This window comes from Rattus norvegicus, chromosome 1 (assembly GCF_036323735.1).
Source record: "Rattus norvegicus strain BN/NHsdMcwi chromosome 1, GRCr8, whole genome shotgun sequence".
NCBI classification, from domain to species: domain Eukaryota; kingdom Metazoa; phylum Chordata; class Mammalia; order Rodentia; family Muridae; genus Rattus; species Rattus norvegicus.
In genome coordinates this window covers 178,429,811-178,455,107 of record NC_086019.1, presented here as the reverse complement: position 1 = coordinate 178,455,107, position 25,297 = coordinate 178,429,811, and the positions used below count along the sequence as shown (strand labels likewise).

General features: G+C 44.7%; 1 protein-coding gene across 7 annotated transcripts in view; it reads right to left on the bottom strand.

Annotated features, from left to right (window-relative positions):
- Window positions 1-25,297, bottom strand: part of Insc (INSC, spindle orientation adaptor protein) — a 107,468-nt gene that overhangs the window by 79,720 nt on the left and 2,451 nt on the right. For 3 of the 7 annotated variants that reach the window (XM_063285287.1, NM_001106285.1, XM_017588972.3), the window contains exon 2: window positions 1,889-1,989. The exons of 2 other annotated variants lie outside the window; for them this stretch is intronic. In XM_063285287.1, coding sequence (XP_063141357.1) covers window positions 1,889-1,989 — 101 coding nt within the window. Of the gene's footprint in view, window positions 1-1,888 lie in introns of all 7 variants that reach the window. 2 more of the 7 variants (XM_039106441.2, XM_063285288.1) reach the window with 2 other exon arrangements.

Genomic DNA, 25,297 nt, shown 5'->3' with positions numbered 1-25,297 from the left:
AACCACTGCTATAAGTGTAAATTATTCATAGTTCACAGATAAAGAAACCAAATTTCATTTATGGCAGAGACCTGCATCAAGTTGGGGCAGTGTGGCCTCCTCTCCACTGTTCCAAACACTTCTCCAGCCCGAGGACAGGCTTTGTCTGACCAGCTCAGGACCCCATCACAGCCCAATTTAATGTCACACAGGGCAGGGGTGGGCAGCTCAGCAGCAGGCAAACTGTACCCTCTCCACCAGGACTCTACCAACTGTGCCCGGTTTAAAATTCTGTCACCCACTAATGGAGGAGGGGGTCAGAAGAGAGGACCCCAGAATTCTCTGACAGCACCTACCCAGAGTGATCCTGGCATTAGCAGACATTTGTTTAGCAGTCTCTTATATGGCTCTGACATTTTGCCCATATTAATTGGATTGGCCCTACATCACCCCTGCATGGTATATACTGTTGTTATGCCCATCCCAAAATGAAGGGACTGGAGGACAGGTAAGACTCCAGAATTTTCGCCAGCCACATGGTGAATAAGAAGTAAAACCCAGCCCTAAAGCCAGGTAGCCACATACCGTAGATGACCGCACTTGATCATGTTGGGAAAGCTCTACCACCAGCTATCCCAAGCTGAAGCTGCCCCACCTCTCAGGCATGCTGACAGCCATGTCTTACTGCTGCCTGAGTTTCACCATACAGACTACAAAGATTTGGCCTCTTATTTTCTGCTTCTGGCTGTACAGAAAACTTTAAATTACACTTCTAGTAGTGTTCTGTGTCCTAGGGAACATGCAAGAACTATGTGTCAAATTCCTATGCCTCTCCTAATAATGGCTTTAGGAGAGCTGTCCATACCTTCAGAGAGAGGGATTGGCTCTGCCCCACTAGGGAGTTTTAGCAAGCAATTAATTTCTTTTTCTTTTCTTTTCTTTTCTTTCTTTCTTTCTTTCTTTCTTTCTTTTTTTTTTTTTGAGGCAGAACTCACTCTGTAGACCAGGCTGGCCTCGAACTCAGAGATCTGCCTGCCTCTGCCTCCCAAGGGATCAAAGGTGTGTACTGCCACCACCTGGCTCATCCTTTCTATTTTAAAGAGTCAGATTATCTTCTGTGTACCCACCTATCATTCATCATCTATCTATTAATATATCTATCTATACAACACACACACACACACACACACACACACACACACACAAATGCCTAATCAAAAATCAAGTGAGCAGCATAAAAATGAATGTGAAGTAATTCAGCATCCCTGGCAGCTCTGTTGGAAAGTTCCAGCTACAGGAAAGGTGAGATTTAAGTGAAACAAAACAAAACATGACAAAATAGAACTCAGCAAGATTATATTTTCTTTAAATGGTCTGTCAAAATGTTTCAGAAATCAGAAATGATATTTTAGTCATTGCTGGCTGATGGGGCTAAAGACAAAGCCCCTATGATGACAGAGTGTATAAAGGATCCAAGGCTAGCCCAGCTGGCAGAAGTCTGAAACACCAGGTTGTGCAGCTCCTATAGAGACCCAGCCTATGTACATCGGAGTCACCAACTGTCCCCGTACCTGAGCCTAAAGAATATCTAGACACATGGGGTCTTCATGTCACTCAGGGCTGTCACACAAACAGCTCATCTAGCACCTTGGACTTCCACCCCTGCTCTGGTTCAGATCTCCGTGGTCTGCCAAGTCAAACATGCACTAGTGGCTCTGTATGGACTTTTCAGCGGGTGCAGGCACTTCTGGTGGCCTCACGTCTCTCCTCCAGTCTAAATACACTCAAAACTTCTGTCGTTATACGCCGCTTTACCACCTCCCTACCTTAGCCCACACCAGTCCGTTCAAAGCCAAGGACCAGGTCTCCTAACAGTTCTCTTCTGGGTAGACTAAGCGGCCTGACTTACCTCTGCTCTTGCAGAGGAATGGAACCCAGGTGCCGGCCTCCAGGTAGTGCCATCATGTTCATTCCAATCTGCAGTAGTGCCTGCCCACAGCGGTCTGGCCCCTGAAAAGACAGGCCAGGATGGGTTCGTTAAGAGAGGAGGTCCAGTCTCTTCACTTCTCAAATCTGGGTTATAAGAAGCCAAAGTAGGTGAGACAGAAGGTCTACTGGGCCTCCTCTTCTGAGCTGATTCACACTCTGATGTCCTCATACAGGTAAGACAGGACTCAGATGTGACCTTCTTTCTAAATCCCTGGCTTACTGTAACCCGCTACGATCTTTCCCTTTGTCCTATTGTCAAATATTTACCCTTTTGGTGTGTGACTGACATTGGGACACACAAGCCAGCCAATATTGTACAGGACATACGCATACTTAAAAAGCAGCCAATGCACTCCGCTTTAAATGACGTCATTTCACTTGAACGGCAAGTACAGAGCTCAGGATGTGACCTAAAACTCAGTTCAGGCCATTGAGTCATGACAGAGTAGATCTTAGGAAAGGTTTTCTTTCTCTAAGCAGAGGCATCAGGTGAGAGAGACAGTCTCCTATTAGACCCAGAAGACAACTCACTTCTACTTCAATAAGAAGAGAATTATATAGTCATGAGAGGAGCTAACTGCAGAACAGAGCTTATGTGCAGAGGAAAATTGTCTGGGTCCCAGATCACGGACTCTCTGTAGTCCGGCCCACCTCTACACTTCCTACATCTAAGATCATATCAATTCTTGTCGGTTAAGTCAGTGAACATAAAGGTCTCTGTTCTGTTCAGACAGTAGCATACCAATGGAAAGAAGTGAACGGTTTCAAGACTTCCAATTCTGGACCTGAGAGTGCACTTGGCTTTCTTAAAACTCATGGTAACATGTTACAGGGTCAGCCCTCCTCCCTCATAAAACTAACTGCCCAGCTGTTGAGCTCCTCTGACATCTCTCCTACAGGGATTCAGAAGGAATCTTCTCCGCATTCCCTTTTCATTTTCTTCCTGTAGAGTGAACCTCTAATTCAAGCAGAGAGTGGATCATTACTATTTTAATAGCAGTATTATCCCTGGTAGATATATCTTACCAGGCAGGTCCTCATTGTAGCTTATGGATACAGAATTGTGTAAAAACATTGATGTTTTTTCCCTCCCTTAGAAGCTTAAATAGCACCTTCCAATGCTATGAAGTTGAACCAGCAGGAAGGAAATTCCAGCTCAGATCTCTCAATGTCATATAACCTGAATAGATAGTGTCTTCAGCAATAGGGTTTTACAATTTCATTCTAGTGGGTAACTAAGAGCATTGGCAATTGCCTATAATGTTCTGGGTCAAGGAGGCCCTAGAAGTCTCCTAGAACACAGAGACTATAAAGAAAAGCCCCAGTTTCCCAGGGTAAAATCTAATTGTGATGAGATGACAACATGAGAGCATTCTATCTTACTTCTAACATTATCATGAAGAAAAGGCAAAAGCAAACAAACCAAAAATATTGAAGAGGGAATTGTAGGGCAGTGGACCGAGCCACGAGACAGAAGAGCTGGAAAGGTAGTAGCAAAGTTCCCAACCCCAATAAAACCTGTAATTGAGAACAGCAGGTGTTCAGACTAGCTCCTGATCAGATACCTGTCCTGGAACATGTGACCATTGACATCCCACTAAGAAGATCATGACATAGTACAGAACTAAACCAGAGCCCCCAACCCTGGCTCATCGCAGACCTCAGGCCCCATTCCTAAGTCCTTGTGGTTCCCAGCGGCATCTGGGTGCCCAGGAGCTTGAGAAGCACAGCCTCCCAGCACCCCCTATTTCCCACCTGGAGAAACATTGGCTGAGACCCCTATCTTAGACTGTGCTTTGCCTCCTCTGAGAGGCACATGTTGTTGTCCCATGAGCCTGATACCCCAGAGGCCAGGCAAAACAGGGACCCACAGGGAATTAAAGCTTATGGTAGGTTAGACGACTGGAAAGAAGATGATTGACAGCATCAAGGTCCTTTACAGGATAAACCAAAGGATTCTGAAAGCCAAGGAGAAGGAGCTGTAGAACACTAGAGGAAGCCCTGGAGATCTGATTCCATTGACTCTGAGGGACCCCAAGGAAGGACAGTAGTTATGAGCAGATAAATGTTTGAGTTTCTCTGACGAGATTCCAGAAATATGGCTTAGAGACCACAGCATTCTGGCAGCCATTTCTAACCCATTATCTGTGTGTCTTCAGACAGGAATAGTGGGTGTTTCATTCACAGCTGCCCAACGATGATGCAGGTGAGGCCCACAGACCAACAACCCTTCGTTAGGGTGTTCTCTTACATCCCGTGTCTTTCTGCAGGCTGGGATGTCCCTTAGGGACATCTGAAGTTCCTGTGTATCACTCACTAACCTAGTCAGAGGCTCTATGTTAAGATTTTTCATTTTCATGGTGGGACTAAGCACAGGACTCTACACAATGACCACCACATAATCAGGGGTCTCTGTAGAACCATAGCTGTCACTCATGGGGAAGACAAACAGATGAGGAGACTATCTGCAAGGCAAGATAGTAAACAGCAGACATTCAATCTAGGTGATGTTTATGAAGATCCCATAACAATTTTAATAGCTAATATTCATGGAGCATGGACTGTGTTCCAGGTGCCCTTTTAAATGCTTCATACATGATTAACTCATGATATATTATTATTATTGTGTTACAGGGGAGAAAAGTGCGTACACTAAAATTCCCATCTGAGACTGGAAGACAGGTACTGAGCACATGAAGATGGGGAGAAGCATGACTCCATTCCCCAGAGGTTATGCCCATCTACAAAGGCCTTCACTGAAAGCCCCAGCTAAAGTATCAAGTATGGCTGCCACCCTTACTTTTAGTTGTGAGAACTGCTCAGAATACAGCTCTCACAGAATTCCCCTACCAATTTCTCTACCTACTTCTGATGCCTACATATTTCCTGCATCCCACTGCCCCAAGTACCACCCATCCTCTATCCTTGAAGCAAAGGTTCACAGAGTTAAGAGCAATTCAAAGCTACATTGTCTATCAGAAAACCAAGAACAGTTTCAAAGGGACACCCTACTTCTTACTAATTATGAAAGAGAGTTTAAACAAAGAGGGTGATAAATTCAAACCTCAACCCTACTTAACTATCACCTGACTTTGGAAAATCAACACCCCTGTGACCGTGGTTCCCTCAACTATACCTACTCTGGAAGTTCTTTGAGGATTAAGTACAGGCAAAGGGCTCTGATACTGTGCTCAGGTGAAGGAGGGAATGTCCCTTTTCTTAGGAAATGGAGTTGAGAAGTGTAGATGAGGTGGAAAGGGCACATGTAGATGTAAACAGGAAGGAGGAATCCCTGCCCCCCACTACATCGCTGCCTGGATTCTCTGTTTTATACTATCAGTCACTGTGTTTTCCTGGACGCCATGTCTCCCACACCATGAGTGTCTGTTCATGAAGACTTGAAGCCTTGAGTATCTCTGACTTAATTAAACTCAATAAATCAATTTGGGGGCTTAGTTCTGTTCCCAGTTCCCATTAGAGGCTGCTTTGCTGCTCTCCAGTTGGCAAAGGTGACTGGTCTCATGCAGGAAGTTAAGGTTATTTACAGTAAAGGATTCCACTAAAACCAGCACCAAAGAGTGTTTCTGCTCCTGTCTAATGGGACAGTCTGAGGACAGCTCACAGCACAGCTGGGATTGTTTAATCTGGTGAGTTCTGTACAACTGACCACAGGGAAAAGACAGTAAATACTGTGGGAAACACTCAGTCCCCGGAAGTAGTGTTAGGAAGCTGCTTGGGGGAGGAGAACTATCAGATATGCTCTGGTCCTCTTTCTCCAAGACTTCAGAGTGCACAGGCTAAAAGTGATGGAACCATCTTGATATCCCACTCTTTCTGTCAGTCCACCTTTAGAGCTAGAAAGTCTCTTAGAGAATATGGCTTCATTCAGGAAGCAAATAGGACTTTTTGTGCCTTCATATCTGTTTGCCATGGGCAGAAAGGGAACCTTGTAATATTGTAGGCATTAACATAACCCATGGACAAACATTGTTCCTTTGGTCTTCAACATATGCCTCTTCTTCCTACATCTGAGAAACAGCCCTACCATTATGAATTTTCATGAGATAATATATAAACAGAAAAGACTGTTCATTTGCACCCTGAAGCTTTTACAGCAGTAACAAATACCAATCAGTCACTGGAGATGTTTGGGTAAGGAAGTGAAATGATTAGACTAGAGCTTCCAAGCCATTGATGGACTCCAGCAAGGAAGAGCAACACCAAGGGTCTAATTCAGAAGATGATGGAAGCTTCCAGAGAGAACACTAGAGTCCTGCAAACATGGGAGAAACAGAAAGACTAGGGAAAAGCTTTTCAGATAACAATGAATCTCCTTCGACCTCTGAAATCGGGGCCTCAGATCTGGGGTAAGAGTGGAGATAGTCATTGGAGCTACCCCTAAATCACTAGCCGGGATGCCAGGCATCTTACAGCAATCAAATACTTCAAGGACTCTCATCCCCAGGGGAGGCGCAAGAAACCAAGCAAGCTGCCACCTGGCCCTTCCTAATAGACTGAGCCTCATGAAATATAGAAAGCTCTGGCTCCCTGGAGAAAGCAATGGTGGCTTCTCACAGCTGTCAGGCCACAGGGGCCCAGAAACAGGCAGAACAGACCTCAGGACTCACAAAACAAGTCTTATCCCCTCTAGGCCTCCACAGCCCTGTGTGACACAGAACAGCCTCAGCAAAGCACACAAAGGGTCCAGACCCTCCTCTTGACAAACTGAATCTATCTACCTTTAAGACCTTACCTAAAAGGTCACAAAAATTCTATTTATGAAACTACATCACAAACTAGTCAATACAAACACTGTGGTGACAAGAAATAAACAATCCAATCTTCCTAGGGGACCTTAAATCATATTCTTAAGTTATTAGAACTTATGGGAATCCAGGGGACCAGCCCCTAACCACAGTAATAACAGCAATAACCATGAAGAGAGGAGAGGAAGAAGCACTTAAGGACTGCAAGACATTGTTCTAAACACTTTATACTCAGTCTTTACAAGCGTTCACTACGTCATCCCTGTTTTTCAGATGCGTGACAGAAACAGGGAAGAGGCACAATAGACCTCAGGACTCACAAAGCCAGTCTGATCCCCTCTAGGCCTCCACAGCCCTGCGTGATACACATATGGAGAGACAGGTTCACAGGGAGGAAGACCAAAAACTGGTAAAAATCACAGCTATGCTTCGGACATGCACATGTCCCATAAACTGCTTGTTATCCCCTAGAAAATGCTGAGGAGACAGGCTGCAGGAAGACCAATCGAGGCCTCACAGTGTCTGCAGGAAAAACAATGGAGCTTTGGAAAATAAATGCAAGGGTCCTGATTGCATACTGTCCTTTGGAGTGAGATAGATCAGGTAAGCTAGATCAGGGATGTGTGTGAGTCTCTAGAGAGTCAGAAAGAAAAAAAAACACGTATTGCTAGTTTGATGCTAACTTGACACAAGCTAGTCATCAGAGAGGAGGGAAGCACAATTAAGAAAATCCGTCAATAAGATCCAGCCATAGGCAATTTCTTAATTAGTGATCATTGGGGTATGTCCCAGCCTGTTTTGGGTGGTCCATCCCTGGGCTAGTGGTCCTAGGGTCTATTTTAAAATAAATCAAGCAGAGCAAGCCACAGGGCGCAAGACAGTGAGCAGCATCCCCCCATGACTCCTGCCTCCAGATCCCTGCCCTCACTGCTTTTGATAATGAGCTGTTATATGGAACTGTGGTTAGTTCTGGTCATAGTATTTCATCACAGCAACATAATTCTAACTAAGACACATGGCATCACCAGAAAGATGTCCCTACTGGAACTCATGCTTACCAGTGCCTGATTTATACACTACCCATTCTCTAAATGGCATCATCCATCCAAGCAAACCACCATGCGGCTTCCACCAAGCATTTTGTTTAGAATCAGGAAACCCATGGCTGCCTCCATGGTGTGTCTTGAAATGTAGCCTCCCTGGTTCCAGGGAAATGATTACCCAGCTTCTCCTTGCTTTAAAAGCTGCCCAGGAGCCTATTGCTCTTGGTGCTTAATTAAGCTGGGGATTCTTGCCAAAGGTTATGACTGAGGACTGACAGCCCAAACTCTGAGACTTGGAGTATTCCCTGCAATAGGGCTTGTCTGGGCTTTTGAGCCTCACCTGCCAGAGAGCTCTGTGCACTAAGAATATACATTCAGGGGTTAGACTTCCAAGGTCACTAGTATATGACCTTGGACATCAGGTTGTATTTTTCAATAAGTTGGAGTACATAATTAATATAAAATGAGAATTCTGCATATACCAGTGAATATATATACATATATATATACATATATATATATATACATATATATATATATATATATATATATATACACTTGGTATAAAGAGTATGGCATGTCTCTTTTGGCGAAAGCACATAAATGCAGAAAGAAGCCAGAGGCCATTCTGCCAACTCAACTCTAAGTATTCAAAGGCCTTTACATCTTCAAACTTTAAATGATTACTTCTTACTTTCTAACTTTCCCTGATATAAATATTACCCAACTGCTCAAATGCTGCTTATCCTTGATTTGCAGAAGAGAGAGACCTTCCCCACTGGGCCCAGATCCCAGGGTGCTAAAATTAACCATCACCATGTTCTAAGCTAATGACTTACTGGTTGTAACTGCCACGAATAGACATAACTCTCAGATAAAGGCTATTAGAGAAAATTGAATAGCTCCAATGTGGTGAAAATTTGAATATATCTTATTTCATAAATCACATTCAAAGGTCACACTGGGCAAGCTAGTTCCCTTTCTGAATCCTGCTGAAGACCCAGTTGAAGGGGTCTATATAGAGTACTCTTGAGAGGGAAGACATAGGAAGGAGAATTTACAACACCTTGTATCTTCATGAATACATTTTTTCTTCCCTCCTAGTCCATGAAAGGATGATCACACAACACCAACAACCAGGACGAGCCTCTGATTCCTTCCCCTCCCAATCCTCTGCACTGGAGTTTACTATGTGCCTTGAATCCATGACTGCTTTCACTTCAGCCCCTCTGATCTTTGGATTTATTTTCTCATCTGTAATATCAGACTGGAACCCATTCTGTGTTGTTAGATTACCCTAAGAGCATAGTGCCTGTATGACACTTCAGAAGCTAATAACAATCTAAGAATCTACCCTGACCCAAACACCAATTAAAGAGATATCACATGAGAAATTTCATGGCATCCCTCTATGTGCCTGATTTCTTATTGAAATGTCAAAGATCTGTTCTTCCCCCAAAAGGCTAAAAGGCAGACTCTATTAAATGTATCCGAAAGAAGCAAAGGAAATTTGAGTAGAAAGAAAAATTAGTATGTAGAAATGGCTACTGTTTGAAAATTCAAGTTCCCATCAGGATGCATAAAAATCCAATGTGTTGTTAGCACTAGGAGGTAGAGTCTAGGGAGATAAAATAATCACAAGAGTGAAATCCCTGAAAATAGATGAATACTATTATATAAAGAGCTCGCAAAAATGGGTTTGTTATCCATATATTTCCATCTCCTGCCTCAAGGGGACCAGTCCTTTCTCCCCTCTGGAGGATGCAGCATTCAGGGATCATCTTGGAAGAAAAGAAGTACCTCTCCAGATACAAACTGGGGGGTTCTTGATACTGGATTTTATACCCTGGTCCAGTGAGACAATACATTTTTGCACATTATAATTACAGTCTTGCCATTTGGGGATAATAGCACAGGACAGAAAGCGTCCTATGAATGAGCACAAACACTAAGATATTTCTGTGACTAGCAACATTAGCCCTAAAGAAACAAATACCATCCCAGCTCACACACTGTGTGACCAAAGGATTATGGGACATTCAACACAGAAGTAAATCTGAATTAGAACCTTGGCTCAGTCACAATGGTAAAGTGTTCGTACCAGCTTATTAGTGAAAAGAAATCGTAGACAAGACATAACCAACTCCGAGGCTTGACTCATTCTGAGTTTATAAACAGAATAAGCCAGAGTATGAGCAAGCACAATTATTCTCAACATGCTATTGACATTGCGATAATGTGCATAGCTAAAGAACCCTTTAAGGGGACCCTTAAAAGATCCCCCTTTAAGGGGATGTCAGATACACTGTCTACATCTGCCTACTTAAGTTAACTATAGAGACCTCAAACAAGAAGGCCAACACTCTGTAGAGTGCTGCACTAGCAGGACATCACTATTTCTAGCACACCACACGTCACAGCAGTACTTGAGCAGTGCCTACCGCAAAGTAGGAGCTCAGTCAGAATGAGGGTGGGCTTGAATAAAGTCCTATCCGTCCTGAGACTTTGAATCTGTCTCCAAGATGGCCATCTCTGCTCTCACATATCCATACATAATAACAGCCACTATTGCTGCAGCCATGCAATTCTAATATGCATTTTGACATACTCTAACCAATGGTTCTTTGTCACAGTTTATCTACAGCCATCTTTACCTGTTATGAAGCAGCAGGCTGTCTTTCATTTTATTATATCTTAAATGCAGTGAATTGTCATATCTGACACAACTATGTGCCAAGAACTTTTCAAAGTGGTTCGAATAAATAAGCACATTTACACCCCCCAAACATCTAAAACAGTCAGTGCTGCTGTTATCCCTACTTCAGGGAGGTAGAAAGGAAAAAGAGAACTCCCTTAATTTGCTAGCTTACATCGTTACAAAGTTGAGTGGGGATAAAAACACTACCTTCTCTGCCAATCCTCCACAGTATATCGCCGTTGTCCAACAGCTAATTTTTAGTTGGCAACAGAGCACATTTATCTATCATTCTCTCTCTCTCTCTCTCTCTCTCTCTCTCTCTCTCTCTCTCTCTCCCCATTTGTTTATTTTAGAACCCCTTTCTTACACAGAAAACCTACATTGTGTTTTTAATTTCAGTAAAATGATAGATCAGATAGTCCAAATAGTTTTTCCATGAAAATTGCTTTCTTTAAGTATTGAGATATTTATAGGCATCAGTTACTATTGTTTCTGTGACAAAATATCTGACAAAGCAACTTAAGGAAGGGAAAGGTTGGTCTTGGCTCATGCATGGCTGTGCAGCTACCATGGTAGGAGGTCACAGCTGCAGGAGGACAAGGCTCATATGTCCACAGTCAGGAAGCAGAGTGATGAATGGACGTACTCAGTTGGCTTTCTCCTTCTTTCCCTTTTTATTTAGGCCCAGACCCTAGACCAAAGGATGCTGCTACCAACATTCGGAATGAGTCTACTAAACCACTATGGAAATGCGTCATAGACAAGTATCTCCCAGGTGCTTCAAACTCCAATGAAGCTGACAGTGAAGACGAACCACTTTATGGCCTTAAAATTATAACATTGATCTGCCAAAAAATAAATCTGGAGAGACAGAAATAGGATGAGTTTTCCATTGATAGCATCTGTGAGATGTCACGGCCATTAAACATACGTTTCTTTTGTGTGGAGTGCAGGTACTAAAGCCTAGGGATTCTCCAAGAGGAAGAATCAGATACAAGTCCAGAAGAGAAGAAACTCCATGCATAGAGAAATGGAAACTGAACCCTTCTCTGCAAAATGTCAGCTGTAAAAGCCGAGAATTAATCACCGTGGCCTGACCCCCATAGAAGTCGTGGGTTGGCTTTGCGTCGCCTGTTAGGGAATTGATGACAGAGCTCAATTAGACAATTTCATTCCAAGACACGAAATAGAGTTCTTGGAAACAGATGCAAGAAACAAAGACTGCAAATTACAGTCAAGCAGCTCCAAGAAAGAACCAAAAAGAACTAAAAGATGTAATGGTCAAATGATAGAACAAAGGAATTACCCGCAATGCAACTCAGAGGACCTACTTTTAGAAATGAGAAAACTAAGGCTAAGGGCAAAAAGCGGCAATGTGGTCTAGTGAGCATTTCATCCCTGTTCCAAGAAAGTAAGAGAGTGCGTGTGTGAAGCAGCATTCAAAGAGAGTAGCTTCCAGGTTCAGAAATAACAATGAATATCAAGCAAAATAATACAAAAGGTGCATACACCTTAGAACATTAAAAAGACTAAAGAATATCGAAGACAAAGAGGATTGTGGAAATACCCAAAGTTAAGCAAATGCCACTGCACAATGGTTAGCATGCTGGACACATGCAGAGAAAAACAGGAATTAAATGAACAGAACTGTTAAGCTTCCATGGGTATGCACAGAAGCAGGTGTATCTGCACACACACATAAATACTGCACACACATCACATACATACCACACACATGCCATACACATACTGCACATACATCATATACACATACACACCATGCACGCACACACACACTATATATATATATAAAATAAAAAGAACAACAGAAGAACGAAGATATATAAACCTATCCTATATATAACAGAAAATAAAATAAAATATGCTAAATTAGACAACAAAGCCCAAGAGTGATGGGAAGAATAATACAGCCTGGACATTACAGTGAAACTCACCACATAAACAAAATAGAAAAACCATGACTATTACCAATAGACAGAAATAAATTGATAAAATTCAATAGCAACTTAGAAAAAGAAAACTTTGATCAAACTAGGACTAAAGGGGGCTTTCCTTAGGCAGGTTGATCAGTCAATGTGCCCCTATGGGAGACAGTATCATGGATATTATGCTTCACCCATTGAAAGCAGGTTCTGTGAGAACAGATGCCCCATTTCACCACTTGGATCCACCATTGCATTAGAAATCTGATCTGGGACAGAAAGAAAGCAATATGAGAGAAATATCAGAATCAAGACTGTTGCTATGTAGCACGCCGCCACAGAGGAAATGGAGGTTAAAACTCACCTCTGCTTTGTTCACCCGCACACAACCACCCATGTGTAAACCTGATTCCCTGGACAAACCAAGAATCAATGCATCTGTGTCCATCCACAGTTCTTCTGATAATACAGACGAGTTTGCTACTCACTGTCCATGTATAAAACCCAACAATGTCTACAAATAAATTGTCCCTAAGTTATAAAGGAACTTAGAAAGTTGTCAATAAATATACAGAATTCAGGTGTAGTTCCAACAGCATATCAGGGAGAGGGGGTGGCAGAGGAGGAAAGACCTTCAACAAGAGCAGTAAAATGCATAAGGAAAATGGAAATGACTCTTCTGTGCAAGCTCTTGATTGGGAAAATTGTAAAACACTACTACAAGATATTAAGAAAGGCCAAGGTAATCAAGAGATCATTCAGATAGTGTGCCAATGCTGAAAGTGCTAATCCACCATTAAGAGAAAGTCCAGGTAAACCCCAACAGGATCCTTCCTTAGACTCTGACAATATGAATCTAAAATGTATAGCCAAGATATATTGAAAATAGGGGACTTTCCCTATTGGTAACATTTTTTAAACTGGTAAATACAAAGGAGCTTTGATCCTAGAATAAATTTAGGAAATTGAACAATCATCTCAGGATTTACCCCAGAAATATTAAAACTTGATTAATACCAGTGATAAGGAGACAGAGGGTGATGGATTCAGGGCTCACACATCTCCCAACCATAAGCAGAAGTGAATGGAAATGAGGAGGCAGAAGGCTGCACTGTGGCTCTTGCTTGCCCTCATATTGCTGCTCCTGCACCCACTTTTGCACCAGAGCAGCAGTGCAGCCTGCCTGGGTCAGAGAAACAGAGTACGTTTTGGGAGCCTCTTCTGCAGTGATAAGAAATGAGCCCCAGCTCCAGCACCAAGACTATGACAAGTTTTCTAGACTATTCTGAAAGAAGTGGCTTTTGGGTCTTTGAGACATGGGGAACAGATAATCAGGTCTGTCCAATTCCCAGAGACCAACCAAGCCCAAGGCTAGGCTGAGCAAAGGACATAAACCCCACCCCTGCACACACACATGCCAAGTGCCTGCTGGAGGTCAGAGGTCTTCCAGTGCTGTTCTCCCTCTGAAAGGGAAGTTTTTTCTTGTGGTGCCAGGGAACTTCACAACAAAAGCTACTGGGATTTTGCAACTGTCTGTGAATGAGAACTGTCAGAAACTGTTCTTGAAGAAAGCCACATGAATGCACTTGGTCCCACCCACAGGCAGAACTTTCTAGTCAACCCTCTGAGAGCAGTCTCATGGCCATCATAGTCAAGGTCAAGAGAAAGACGCAGTACCGCATTCTCTCTGCTTCAAGCCCCCATTTTATGCTAAAGATGAAGATGGATAAATTACTCTTTGTATAGGATTTCCTCTGTCACTGGCAGAGATGTGCAAATGCATGATTAAGTAAAGCACAGTAATTTCGATAGCATGAGTTCGGTGAGATGCTTAGCTTTTTCTCAACATGGGCATGAGCACTCTATATGCAGACATCCTGGCAGGAATGTACAGACTCTAAAGAAGCTCACGTGCCTTGACTATCAGGCTATTGAACAACCGTCTCCAAGAAGTGGGAGTTCACCCAAGAGAAGGAAGAGCTGAAGCCTGGTGCTGGCCAGGAGAGGTTGTTCCCAGAAAAGAACCTAACGCAATTCTAACGCAATTCTGACAACTTGTCATTCAACTTTGCAGGAAAGACTGGAGCTAAGACAAAAAAAAAAAAAAAAAAAAAAAAAAAAAGACAGGACCACACTTTGACCAGGACTAGTTAGTTATGCTAACAGTAGTTTCCTTCAATTTAGCTGCAAACCTTTGCTCAGGACCCAGAAGATGGGGATGTTGCTGGCACGCTTTCTTCGTTCCTCGTCCCAGTGTGACCACACCGGCTATCTTTCTCTGCTGTGCAGTGTTTTTTGTTATTTTAACTGAAGCCTACCGGGGATAGATGGCACTGTAGTGTTAGTTCAGACAGGGTCCAGGGTCTTAATAACTTCCATAAGATATAATGGCCTAGGGCCATGTATGCCTCTTCTCTAGACCTCCGATTTCCCCTATATGAGAGGAGAGGCTGGGACTGATGAGGGCCCCCTGCAGACCTAATATCTCTACTTTCTAATGCCCCCTGCCACTGGAAGCTTGTGACAATCACTCACTACCAGAGACTAGACCCCAGTCTTACTCTGCCCAGAATCCAGGCCACTTTATGATTTTTGTTCAAAGGTGGCTTTAAGTGACAAGAGACACCAGGAGTTTATGCCAATGATGGATGTTCATTTCTCCTGCTGACCTTGTTAGCCACTGGAGCCCCCACGTCCCTGCACTCCCAGCTACTGTACCTCCAGGAACCATCCTAACAGCATCCGGGGTCCTCACCCAAGGGGACAGTCTTGCTGGTTTCCAGCCCATCTCACCTGGCTGTGCTAACATCAGTCTCAATCTCTTCAAACACAATTTTCCCAGCAACACCCTGGAACCTGCTATACTTCCATCAGCTCCATGTCTCCATACGGATCTAAGTTCTGCATTCTCCTCCCAGCAGTCAGACGCTGGCCCCAGGTCTCCCCAAATCTATTAGTATCACCATCATGTACTCCCTTAGGTTCCAGCCTCAAGAACACTGCCGTGTTGTTCTCCAGACTGAACTGCTCACCTTACCGGCCAATACTTGGTATAAACATGTCCATGACTTGAAGCTTACTCTGGCCCACACAACAGGGCTACTGCGAGACTGCAGTGTTGGCTCCATTTATGCTAGATTTGCTGAGAATGCTTGACCTCCTAGCTGTCCAGTGACCTCCTATAACACATTTTATTTTCCTGTTAGGGCCAAAGTCCCACAAAGATATGTCCATGACAACAAGTATCTGGCATGGTGTTCCGTGTGTTAGAAACCACCAGGCCTGGGGCTGGAGAGAAGGCTCAGTCATTGAGAACACTTATTCATCCTCTGAGGACATCAGTTTGGTTCCCGGCACCTACATCAGGCAGCTAACATCAATCTGTCACTCCAGCTCCAAAGGATTTGCCAGCTCTGGCATCTTCCAGCACCCATGCACACACACTCCTATCCACATGCAGACACACATTTGTACATACTTAAAATAAATTAAAATTAAGATTAGAAAACTCATGAGGCCTGGTGGAGAGATCCTATGGGATAGAAACAATGGATGCTCAGTGAAGACAACCCTCTGTCCTTTGAGTTTTTCAAAGAAGCTCCTAAGTCCTCTCCCTTTTCTAGCTCCCCCTTCCACAATCTATTCTGTTCATAGCAGCCAAAGCATGACAGTCCTCCACTTAACCCTTCCAATGTCACTGTCACTCAGACTGCTGCACGAATAGAATGCAGGAAGCTTCTGAATCTTGCTGCCACACTTTGCCTCCTTTGGACTCTTTCCTCACTTCACTCTGTCTCAACTGACCTTCCTCACAAATGCCTCGGGGCCTTCACCCTTGCCTTTCTTCTCCAAAATGCTCCCATAAGCTTGCATCTTTCCCTCCTCCAGGCCTCTGCTTGATCTTAACCATAAGGCTGAGACAATGTTGGCCCCCTCTTAAATGTCTGCTTATCCAAACCTCCCCAGCTCTTGGAGCTCCTTCACCATCTCTTACATTTCTACATAGCACTGGGAACTGTGTTTGCATCCTGCACATGACCTGTTAGCTGTCCTCCCAAACCAAAAAAGCAAGTCTGGTAAGGACTTGACACTAGCGTTTGCCCACTCTTGCTTCTCAGGTGTCTAGAGCAATGCACAACCCATAGCAGATGCTAAGTTGATGCTTGAATAGATGTGAGAGTAAATAAGTCTGTAACTTAGACCCTTGGCACCCTGGGCATTGTTCCAAGATGTTGCTATCTGATGGGGCTGCTATTGTCCTCTCCTGCTCAGTTCCAACCTTGTCTGAGACACCAGATGGACGGCATGCATTTGGAGAGCTTTGAAAACGACAGACCTCAGAAAACTGAAGTGACAGCATCTAGAGAGGCCAGGCTGGGGTTACCACTGCCTGGCTTCTAAATGCTGTATTTTAAAGCTTGCTCTCCCCATGTCTTTAGCCTCCCTATAAATTCCACAGGACTGAAGAGCAATCAATGAAAAAGAGATGAAAATAAAGATTGGTACCCCGGAGGGAGCTGTTTTTTATCTTATTCTTTGGGGCCTGACCCCTGACCTCCTCTGCAGAGCTCTGTAATACCTACTTGGTGATTGGGTTGAGGATCCAGTTCCCTAAGCTATCATGGAAGGGAAGTCAGGAAAATGGAGAACGAGAGGGGACCCAGTAGTGGGAAGCAAGGAAGAGAGCAGGTCAGCAGGAAACGAGACAGAGACAGAGAAAAAGCTGCCTGCTGCATTAATCAACAGTTCCTAGTCAGCATGGCACCCCACCCCTGATGTCTCCTTACCTGAGCCTCTGGACTGTGAGGACAGTGGATGAAAATACTGTAAGAGAGGAGGGGATCAGCTTCGAGTGTTGCATATAAATCCAACACCCATTCTTGTTTGTGGATGGCTGGGTAGGTGGCAGATGGGTGGGTGGGGAAGTGACCAAAAGAAGAGGAAACAGATTGATAAATGACAGGAGAGTGAGGAATGCAGGAATGAGTGAGCCAGAGGGACCACATGGCCTATTCTAGTACTTTACAATGGGGGTTGGCTGGGTCTGTAAGCCCCATTCTCTGTATTCCCTTTGGGTTTCCATCCCGCAGAATTGCATGCTGGCAGCTGCTGATCCTCATAATCAATCAGGAGACTCATTCAGGCTGCCCCAGGGAGCCTTCCTTCCATGGTAACGACCTTTCACACCACTCCTATGCTGTATGTGTTCAACAAACCAGAGGTGGGAAATACAGAGATCCTACTTGAGCTCAGGGATACCACTGGAGGTCAGCTGCCTTCTCCAGAGCTCTCCTTGGGATTATACAGGAATTTGATCACCATCTCCACAAATCTTCTAGATGATAGATAGTCTGTTTGATTGTTCCATAACACGTCATTCATCCATCCACTCACTCGACATCTATTCATTCATTCATTCATTCATTCATTCATTCATTCAGTGTGTCCCTATGGCATGTGTCAGTAATGTCTACCAACCAGGATAAAGCAATGTACAAAGTAGAATGTCCCAGATAGCACAGAGTACCTTAAATTTAAAAAAAAATAAAATAAAAACAAAAACAAAACAATATTATTACAGGAAAACAGAAATCCCTAATGGGCAAGGAAGGTCTTGAAGGATCTGCAATGTGTCTTAAAACTTTATAAAACAGGTTTTGATCCCGTCATGGATGTGTGAAAAGTGAACTGAACTGAGAGATAAGTGGAAATTAGTCAGGTGATGAGAGAAAGGAAGAATATTCTAGGCAGAGGAGCAACCCTTGAAGATGAGGGCAGAGCCAGAAAAGGGAGACCTGGAGAGTTTACATGGGAATTTCATCTTTATCTCAAGATCAGTTGTAAGTAGAAAAGTGACAAAACCAGAATTGTTCTGAAGTCTCCTTTGAGTGCTTTGTGAAGAGGAATTGGAGGGTAGCCAGTGTGACATGATTGAGTCACTCAGGTGTCTAGAGTGGTACCTTGAACTAGGGGACGCTGATGAAGATGGGGAGAGATGATGGGCTTGAGCAATACACACTAGCACAGCAGGTATGGAGATGATGAGGACGGTGGCTTCATCTCTCTGGCTTGTGCAGCTGTAGGGACTGAAAGGTCATTCAGTGAGATCTGAAACACCTGGTAAGTGTCACGAGTGCCTAAGACTGACAGTGCAGGAGGGAAATGACAGGAATTCCATTCTGAATGTGTTGTGCTTGACAGGCCTTGAAGACTTCAACCTGCGAGACCCCTTGTCTGCATCTGTGACAAACCAATTATTATGTAGTACTGACTCTGTCCTGACTCCCTCCATGCTCACTCAGACCCCTATAATTATTCCCTGTGCAATTAAAACAATCCTATGATTCTCTCCCCTTCCAACTTCTCCTCTTCACATATAAGTCTTTTTAGGTACATCTCCTCAAAGAGGCTCGTGCTGAACTGCCCCTACCCTAACATACCCTCTCCCTGTCAGGTTCACAGGGTTCCCGCTTCTAAAGAACACTTAGCAACAGGGTGCGTTGGCCTACTGTGAAAGACAATAAGACATGCATGTCCCAGCTCTGCTAACAGAGCTTATACACCAATAAAAAAGGGCACAGGTCACCTCCAGTAGGGTTTCTAAATGCCATTCCCCCATAAAGAGCCCACGCTCTTCCAAATGAAGGCTAATTCCAAGGATGGGATAAGGAAGAATCAAGAGTAACCCTCACTTTTCGCCACGTCAGATAATAAGCAAGCACTCAGAGAATCATGGAAGCAAACTGAAAAGAAACAGAAGCTGGTCTATAACACTGAATCAGCTTCCCACGGACTGAATCTGAGATCATGTGACCATCAAACAAAAATAAACACAGCACTTGACTCATCCAATGAATTAAGACTATATGAGACCCTACTGATGGAAGAAAGGGAGGAGCAGGTGAAAGGAGAAAATGAGTAGTCTGATAGTAGAATAACAATAAATAATTATAAAAGAAATAATGAATTCAAAAGTATGACTGATATATAACTGTAAGTTTGATGGCAAATATGGTATTGGCTAGAGTCTCAAAATATCTCTCCACAAGTCACTCATCAACTGAGGACAACAGCAATTTCACTGTGAACATGATAGATACCACCCGAAGTGAGCAATGACAGCCTTGGCCACCAGGAGCCAGAGAAGTCCCATTCTGTGGCTTGTTGAAATGAAGACTCTAGAGAACACATTTGCCTGCCCAAAACATACAGCCTGACTCCAGCCATGCAGATCACCCAACACCCAAATCAGAGGATATTCATTGTAATGACCACCTGCACCATTCAACCAAAGGGTCAGGAGAGAAAGCAGAGGAGACTGAAGAAGCATCGTAACTAGCAGCATCCACAGACGAGCTCTGGGAGGAAGATGGTATAGACACGAAGATGCTGTCAGGGCTGTGAGCTTTATCGTCAACTTTACTGAAACTGAAATCAGCCAGGAGACACACTTCTAGGAAAGTCTTTGTAGATGTTTCCAGAAAGACTTAACTGAAGAACAGAGACCACCCTGACTACAAAGGGGGAAGTAGAAAGCCAGATGAGAGCAAGAGCTCTACTTTCTGTGCCACTACGTTCATGTCTTCACCAAGAGACTATGCCCCTCAAATCACAAGCCAAAAAAAAACCCTCCTGTTCCTTAAGTCGCTTTTGTCAGGATGGCCACAGCGATATATTACGGTAACATATTTATAACCATGAGACATAAATTATACAAGCAATAAATGTGAGTATATGTGAGTGGGATCTATTTTCATGCTATTGGAAAGAAAGAAAAGCAGAATGGTAAAAAGAAAAGGTATGCCATGCAGTCAGCTGCAAACCATAGATAAAGAGGGATTTCTTAACTAGGATTTCAACCTTTCTATATACAACCATTGAAAATGTTCAGTGCCTTGCCTATAAATACTATCTGGGTAACTGAACAAGACCCAATACCCTTTCCAAGCTCCCTGAAGTGTCTTCTGTCTCATTTCCACAATTACTGAACACTCCCCAGTCACAGTCACTAAACTCCCCCAAGTTACCGCTAAGAAGCGCTTAGTGGGGTCTGGGGAAATGGTTCAGAGGATAAGCACTTGCCTGAGCATGGAGTCTGGGGTTTGGATCTCCAGCACATGAAAGCCAGATGGGGACAGCAGCCCAGTGGTAATCAGTGCTCAAGAAGCAAAGATAGGATCCCTAGGGCAAGCTTACTAGCTAGACTAGGCAAAAGGGTAAACTCTGGGTTCAGCCACTCAGCAAAGAAGGTGGAAAGTTTGAAAAAGACATCCCACAAGCACACATGTGTACACATACCTGCTCATGTGTCAACGAACACACACACACACACACACACACATACACACACACACACACACACACAGCCTAGCACTGGAGCACATGCTGGTCTCTCTGCTACAACATCCTCCTCTTCAGTTACTAAAACTTCCTATTTTTCAGGGAACACAGCACAAGTGTCATCTCTGGAAAGGCCTCTCCAATGTACACGCTTGGAAAGGACCCAGCCTGTATGGACCATACCCTCAAATGGGCTTCAGTGTGCTGGTCTGTCTTGTCATGTGGTCAGATAGTGACTTGGTGACTGACCTTTGTCCCTCTATCTCATGTTTAACCTGGACCCTAGCGTAACGAGGGTTTCAATATGTCAGACATGAAGTTGGGAGTCAGTATTAACTGAACTTCTAGATTTGCCCCTAAGTTCTTCTTTGTTATCTTCAAAACATACAGAGGGATGAGAAGAAAGGAACTTGTCTTTTGTTTTACCTAGAAGGAAGGGAAACTACAGGGAAGGTAAGACAGCAAGCTCAGAGGCTGAGGAGAACTGGCATCCACCTCTCTTGCCGGTCCAGCACTCTTTCATGAAAGTGGATGGGACAGGAAACAGGGAGATTGTCTTTCAGGGTTTGTTTATTCTATGAGGAATGTTAGGTTTCTAATAGCTTTCCTGTCTCCATCACCACTGCTCTAATAAGGTGCATCCATTTTACAGGTCAGCAAACTGAGACTGGACATCAGATCTTTCTGCCTGCAAAGCTTATGTGCTTTTCTTCTTACATCTGCAGTGTATGCTACCAACCCCTGACTCTATTAGGATAGATGGCCAGGATGAAATGTTCTATCCTACAATGGCATCTGTTAAGCCAGCAGGGTAGGGCTCACAGGCCCACAATGCAGCTCACACTCGAGACCACAGGCCGCACTTCGCAGGGTTTCCAAACCAAGATATTTGGTTTGTAAGACTAGCCTTCCATTTTTCCAGTGCAAACTGAACACTATACACAATTACTCAGCCAAACTGCTGACGCCTACAGACACTGCATCACGCCTGGCAGAGTCCTGTCTGCCCAAAGACAACCTCAGGGGATCTGCAACACCCCAGAGCTTGGCACTGGGGGTACCTAGAGCTGGAGGAGGGAAGCTTGCACTGGCTGGATCGAGGGGTTTTGGTGGAGGCTACATTCCAAGACTAGAGATTATTCCAGGGAAGAATAAAACCTCAGAACCCCAGTGTTCCCCACCCTATGATGTTGGATGGGAATTCCTCACCTGGTCTCTGAGGCCTTCTCTTGCCATGCACCTCTGTGTTCCAGGGGGTGACTCTCCCCAATTGAGGCTGGGAAGGCCAAGGATGCTGCTGAGCCAAAATTGCTGGTGACAGTCACTTCCTAGTACCAGATGGAGACAAGCCCTTAGCACCTCCCCTAGTTTACCTGAACAGGTAGTTTTTCCTACAGGCTTCCAAAATTAGAGAGTTCCCTGTCCCACTCAGTGGACAGTTGCCATCCCCACAGCAGACTCCAGAGTGGCAGACCTGGCAAGGAAGGGATAGCTAGTCCTACCCTTGGCCTTATTTGATTTTGCTATACTTTTTTTTCCATGTACCCACAAATGCAAGTACCCACTTCAAAAGGTGACAAGGAGGTTTCAACAAAGCAAAAGATTCAAAGAGCCAAAGCCAGAGAATAGGAAATTGCAAGTGGCCTTCTCACTTGAACACTCTGGTCACCCTTATGATACTCTCTTGCTGTTTTTAAGCCTCTTCCCTAGGTCAAGTTTCAGTGTCGGAAGCCAACAGAGCATAACCAGAACAAATCCTCAGCAGAGGTACAGTCTCCTCTTTGAGGTTACATTCGTCTAGAAAGGACCAAAGCCACTAAGCCTTACCCAGTAGCAGGCCCAGGGCATTTCCGCTTTCTCCTTCTGTGGTGAAATTCTTCTCATATAGTTAGCCTTGAGTATGAGCAATGGCCACCAACATGGTTGGCTTAGCATGCCTGGAGAAGCAGTCACCCACACAGGGCATGAAAGGCCACCATCAGGCACTCTAACCACTGCTCTGCACAAGCATACCCGTGCCACAGGATCTTCCCAAACACAGCAGCCTCTACAGGTAAAACAGATCCCTCAGCAGGAATGAGAGCTTTCATCAGCTGTGCACTAGCCTCAGTGTTGCCCTGGTCTCTACCAGTCGAAAGAATGAATGACTTTCTGACTATCTGACAGTCTTGGGACCCCTTCAGTAGGAAGAGATGGCACTGACCACCATCTTGTGGCCTCCAGACCAAGTGGAGGAGCCAAGATAACCCTTCATGGGCCCCTGCACGGCCTGCACTCCCACATTCTTCATTCCAAGCTTTGTCTCCACAAGGCCTCAGTCATGCAGAGGGAAGCAGGGCTCAGACCCAAGAGACACAGTCCTCCCAGCAAAGCCCTGTGTAAGGCAGGGTCACATGGGCATGGGGAAGGGACAGTCATGGAGCCATGGCCAGGTTCAGGGCAAGGATCAAATCCCTTAGGGCACCCACACACTAGGGCTTTTGAGACACAGAGGGGCTGACAGCTGAAGCCCTCGGAGCAGGGGAGCTGATCAATGCCCCAATTCATTCTAGACAATCCCCATTGTCTGAACCAGCACAGAGATTGCCATTATCCCCACCAGCCACTCAGGAGAAAAGCCCCAAGACATGGTTACCAATCAGAGCTCAGGGACAAAAGTCACAGTTGAGACATGTGAATTAAAAATTAGATGAAATATTTCCAACTTGGGATGTCTCAAAAAAGGGAGTTGGGGGGAGTCTAAACAATATGGCTTCAATCTTCAGAGCTAACATTTTTTAATTCTCATTTCTTCTATAAAGGTAATCTATAAAGTTACTGAAGTCAAAATCAAGTGATGACTCTTCTTAACTGAGTGGAATGGAGGGAGCAGCATGAAATACCAGGAAACCCTAATCCAAGGGGAAAATACTTCCTTCTCTCTTCAGCAAGCCTGGTAAGCTCTTCACAGCCAGCCCTTATTTAACCATCTCTAAGGGCTGGGTCTAGGATTGGACCAGAGGAAAGACACCCTAGTGGACCAATTGAACCTGGCTCATTTCCCACTTCAACAGACTAGGAGGGCAGCCTTTAGGCCAACTCACAAACATTCTTCCCTAACTTCCCAACCAAAGAAGCACAATGAACATTGACACATCCCAGAAATCCTTGAAGAGGAGGATGCCCGAGGCGGAGAGGTCTAGCAGCAACAATGCAATAATAGCCATAAATCTAAGTACCAGCCCCTGGCGTTTGAGAGGCACTCACTGTTCCCTCAATGGTCTCCACATAACTGCTGAAGGAGAGAGAGGAGGGTTGAAAAGTCTGTCCCTCAGCAGCTGAGACAGGGTGACTGAAGCCCAAGAACAGAAGGAACGGGTCCAGTCCCACTCCGCATACTGCCCCGTCCAGCCCCATGGTCTCACACCGCCCTTCTGCAGCAGGATGAACTGAAGTCATGAATGTGAGTCTGGAGGAAGCTGCAGGAGCTGTGGCTTACTCATATCCTCCCTTAGCCCATTTCGCCTGCTGAGATTGGCCTTCTCACCTCTAAAAGAGCAACTGCTGTTTCAGACCCAGACCTTAAGGCCAAATAGTGCTCTGTGGTTGGGCTCCATGGACAGCCCTTGTGTAGATAAGATGAAGTAACCAAAGGCATCCTATCGCCTCCTGTCTTAATCCCCAGCCGAAGCCCGCAGTGGAAAGTATTCCCCTACTGAGACTATTTTTTCAGAGATGACCAATGAAGGGTACAAGAAGCAAAAGGGGTTGGGGTTAAAGGCCATGTCAGGTTCAATTCCAGGCTGTGTGGGTTTGCATAGGCATCTAGCACATGAGTGTATACTGCATACATGCCATTGGTCATGGGTGTAAGTCTGTGTGAAGTGTGGTTGCACTGTGTGTGTGTGAATGAGTGTCCCCTGTCCCCTGTCTCTCTGGTTATGAAAGTGGAGTTCCGCCCCTGGCCCTGTGGAGTAATAGAAGTCAGAATCCCATTCAATCTGATATTGGATTAGAGCTTTGAGCTCCAGTGTGGCCCAAAGCCCTAAGAAACCAAAGCTGCATGACCTACAAACAATACAAGCCAGTTAAGGACAACAGCTGGGGACAAGTCAGGTCACCCCAGAAAGTTTGAGTTCAGATATCTGTTGCTGTTTATCCCCTACCCTCTACCTATCACCTGTCTCTCAACTTCAACCTTCATCCTGCAGGGTCCTGTCAGGTTCTACTCCTTTAGAGCCTTCCTGTCCCCTACACAGAGGCTTCCACTGTCGTAGCTAGAGTCACCTGTGTGACACACTTGTGACCTGTGGGCATGCTTCAGGACACACACACACACACACACACACACACACACACTGAGAGAGAGAGAGAGAGAGAGAGAGAGAGAGAGAGAGAGAGAGAGAGAGGAGAGAATTCCACATGATGACGTCCCATGCTCCACACACTCCCTCCCACTGACACCCACACTCCTACTCACAAACTCTTACACTGACACAATCACACCTGCTATCCTATAAGTCACAACCGTGCTAGCAGCTCCAGCCCCAGCCCCTGGAT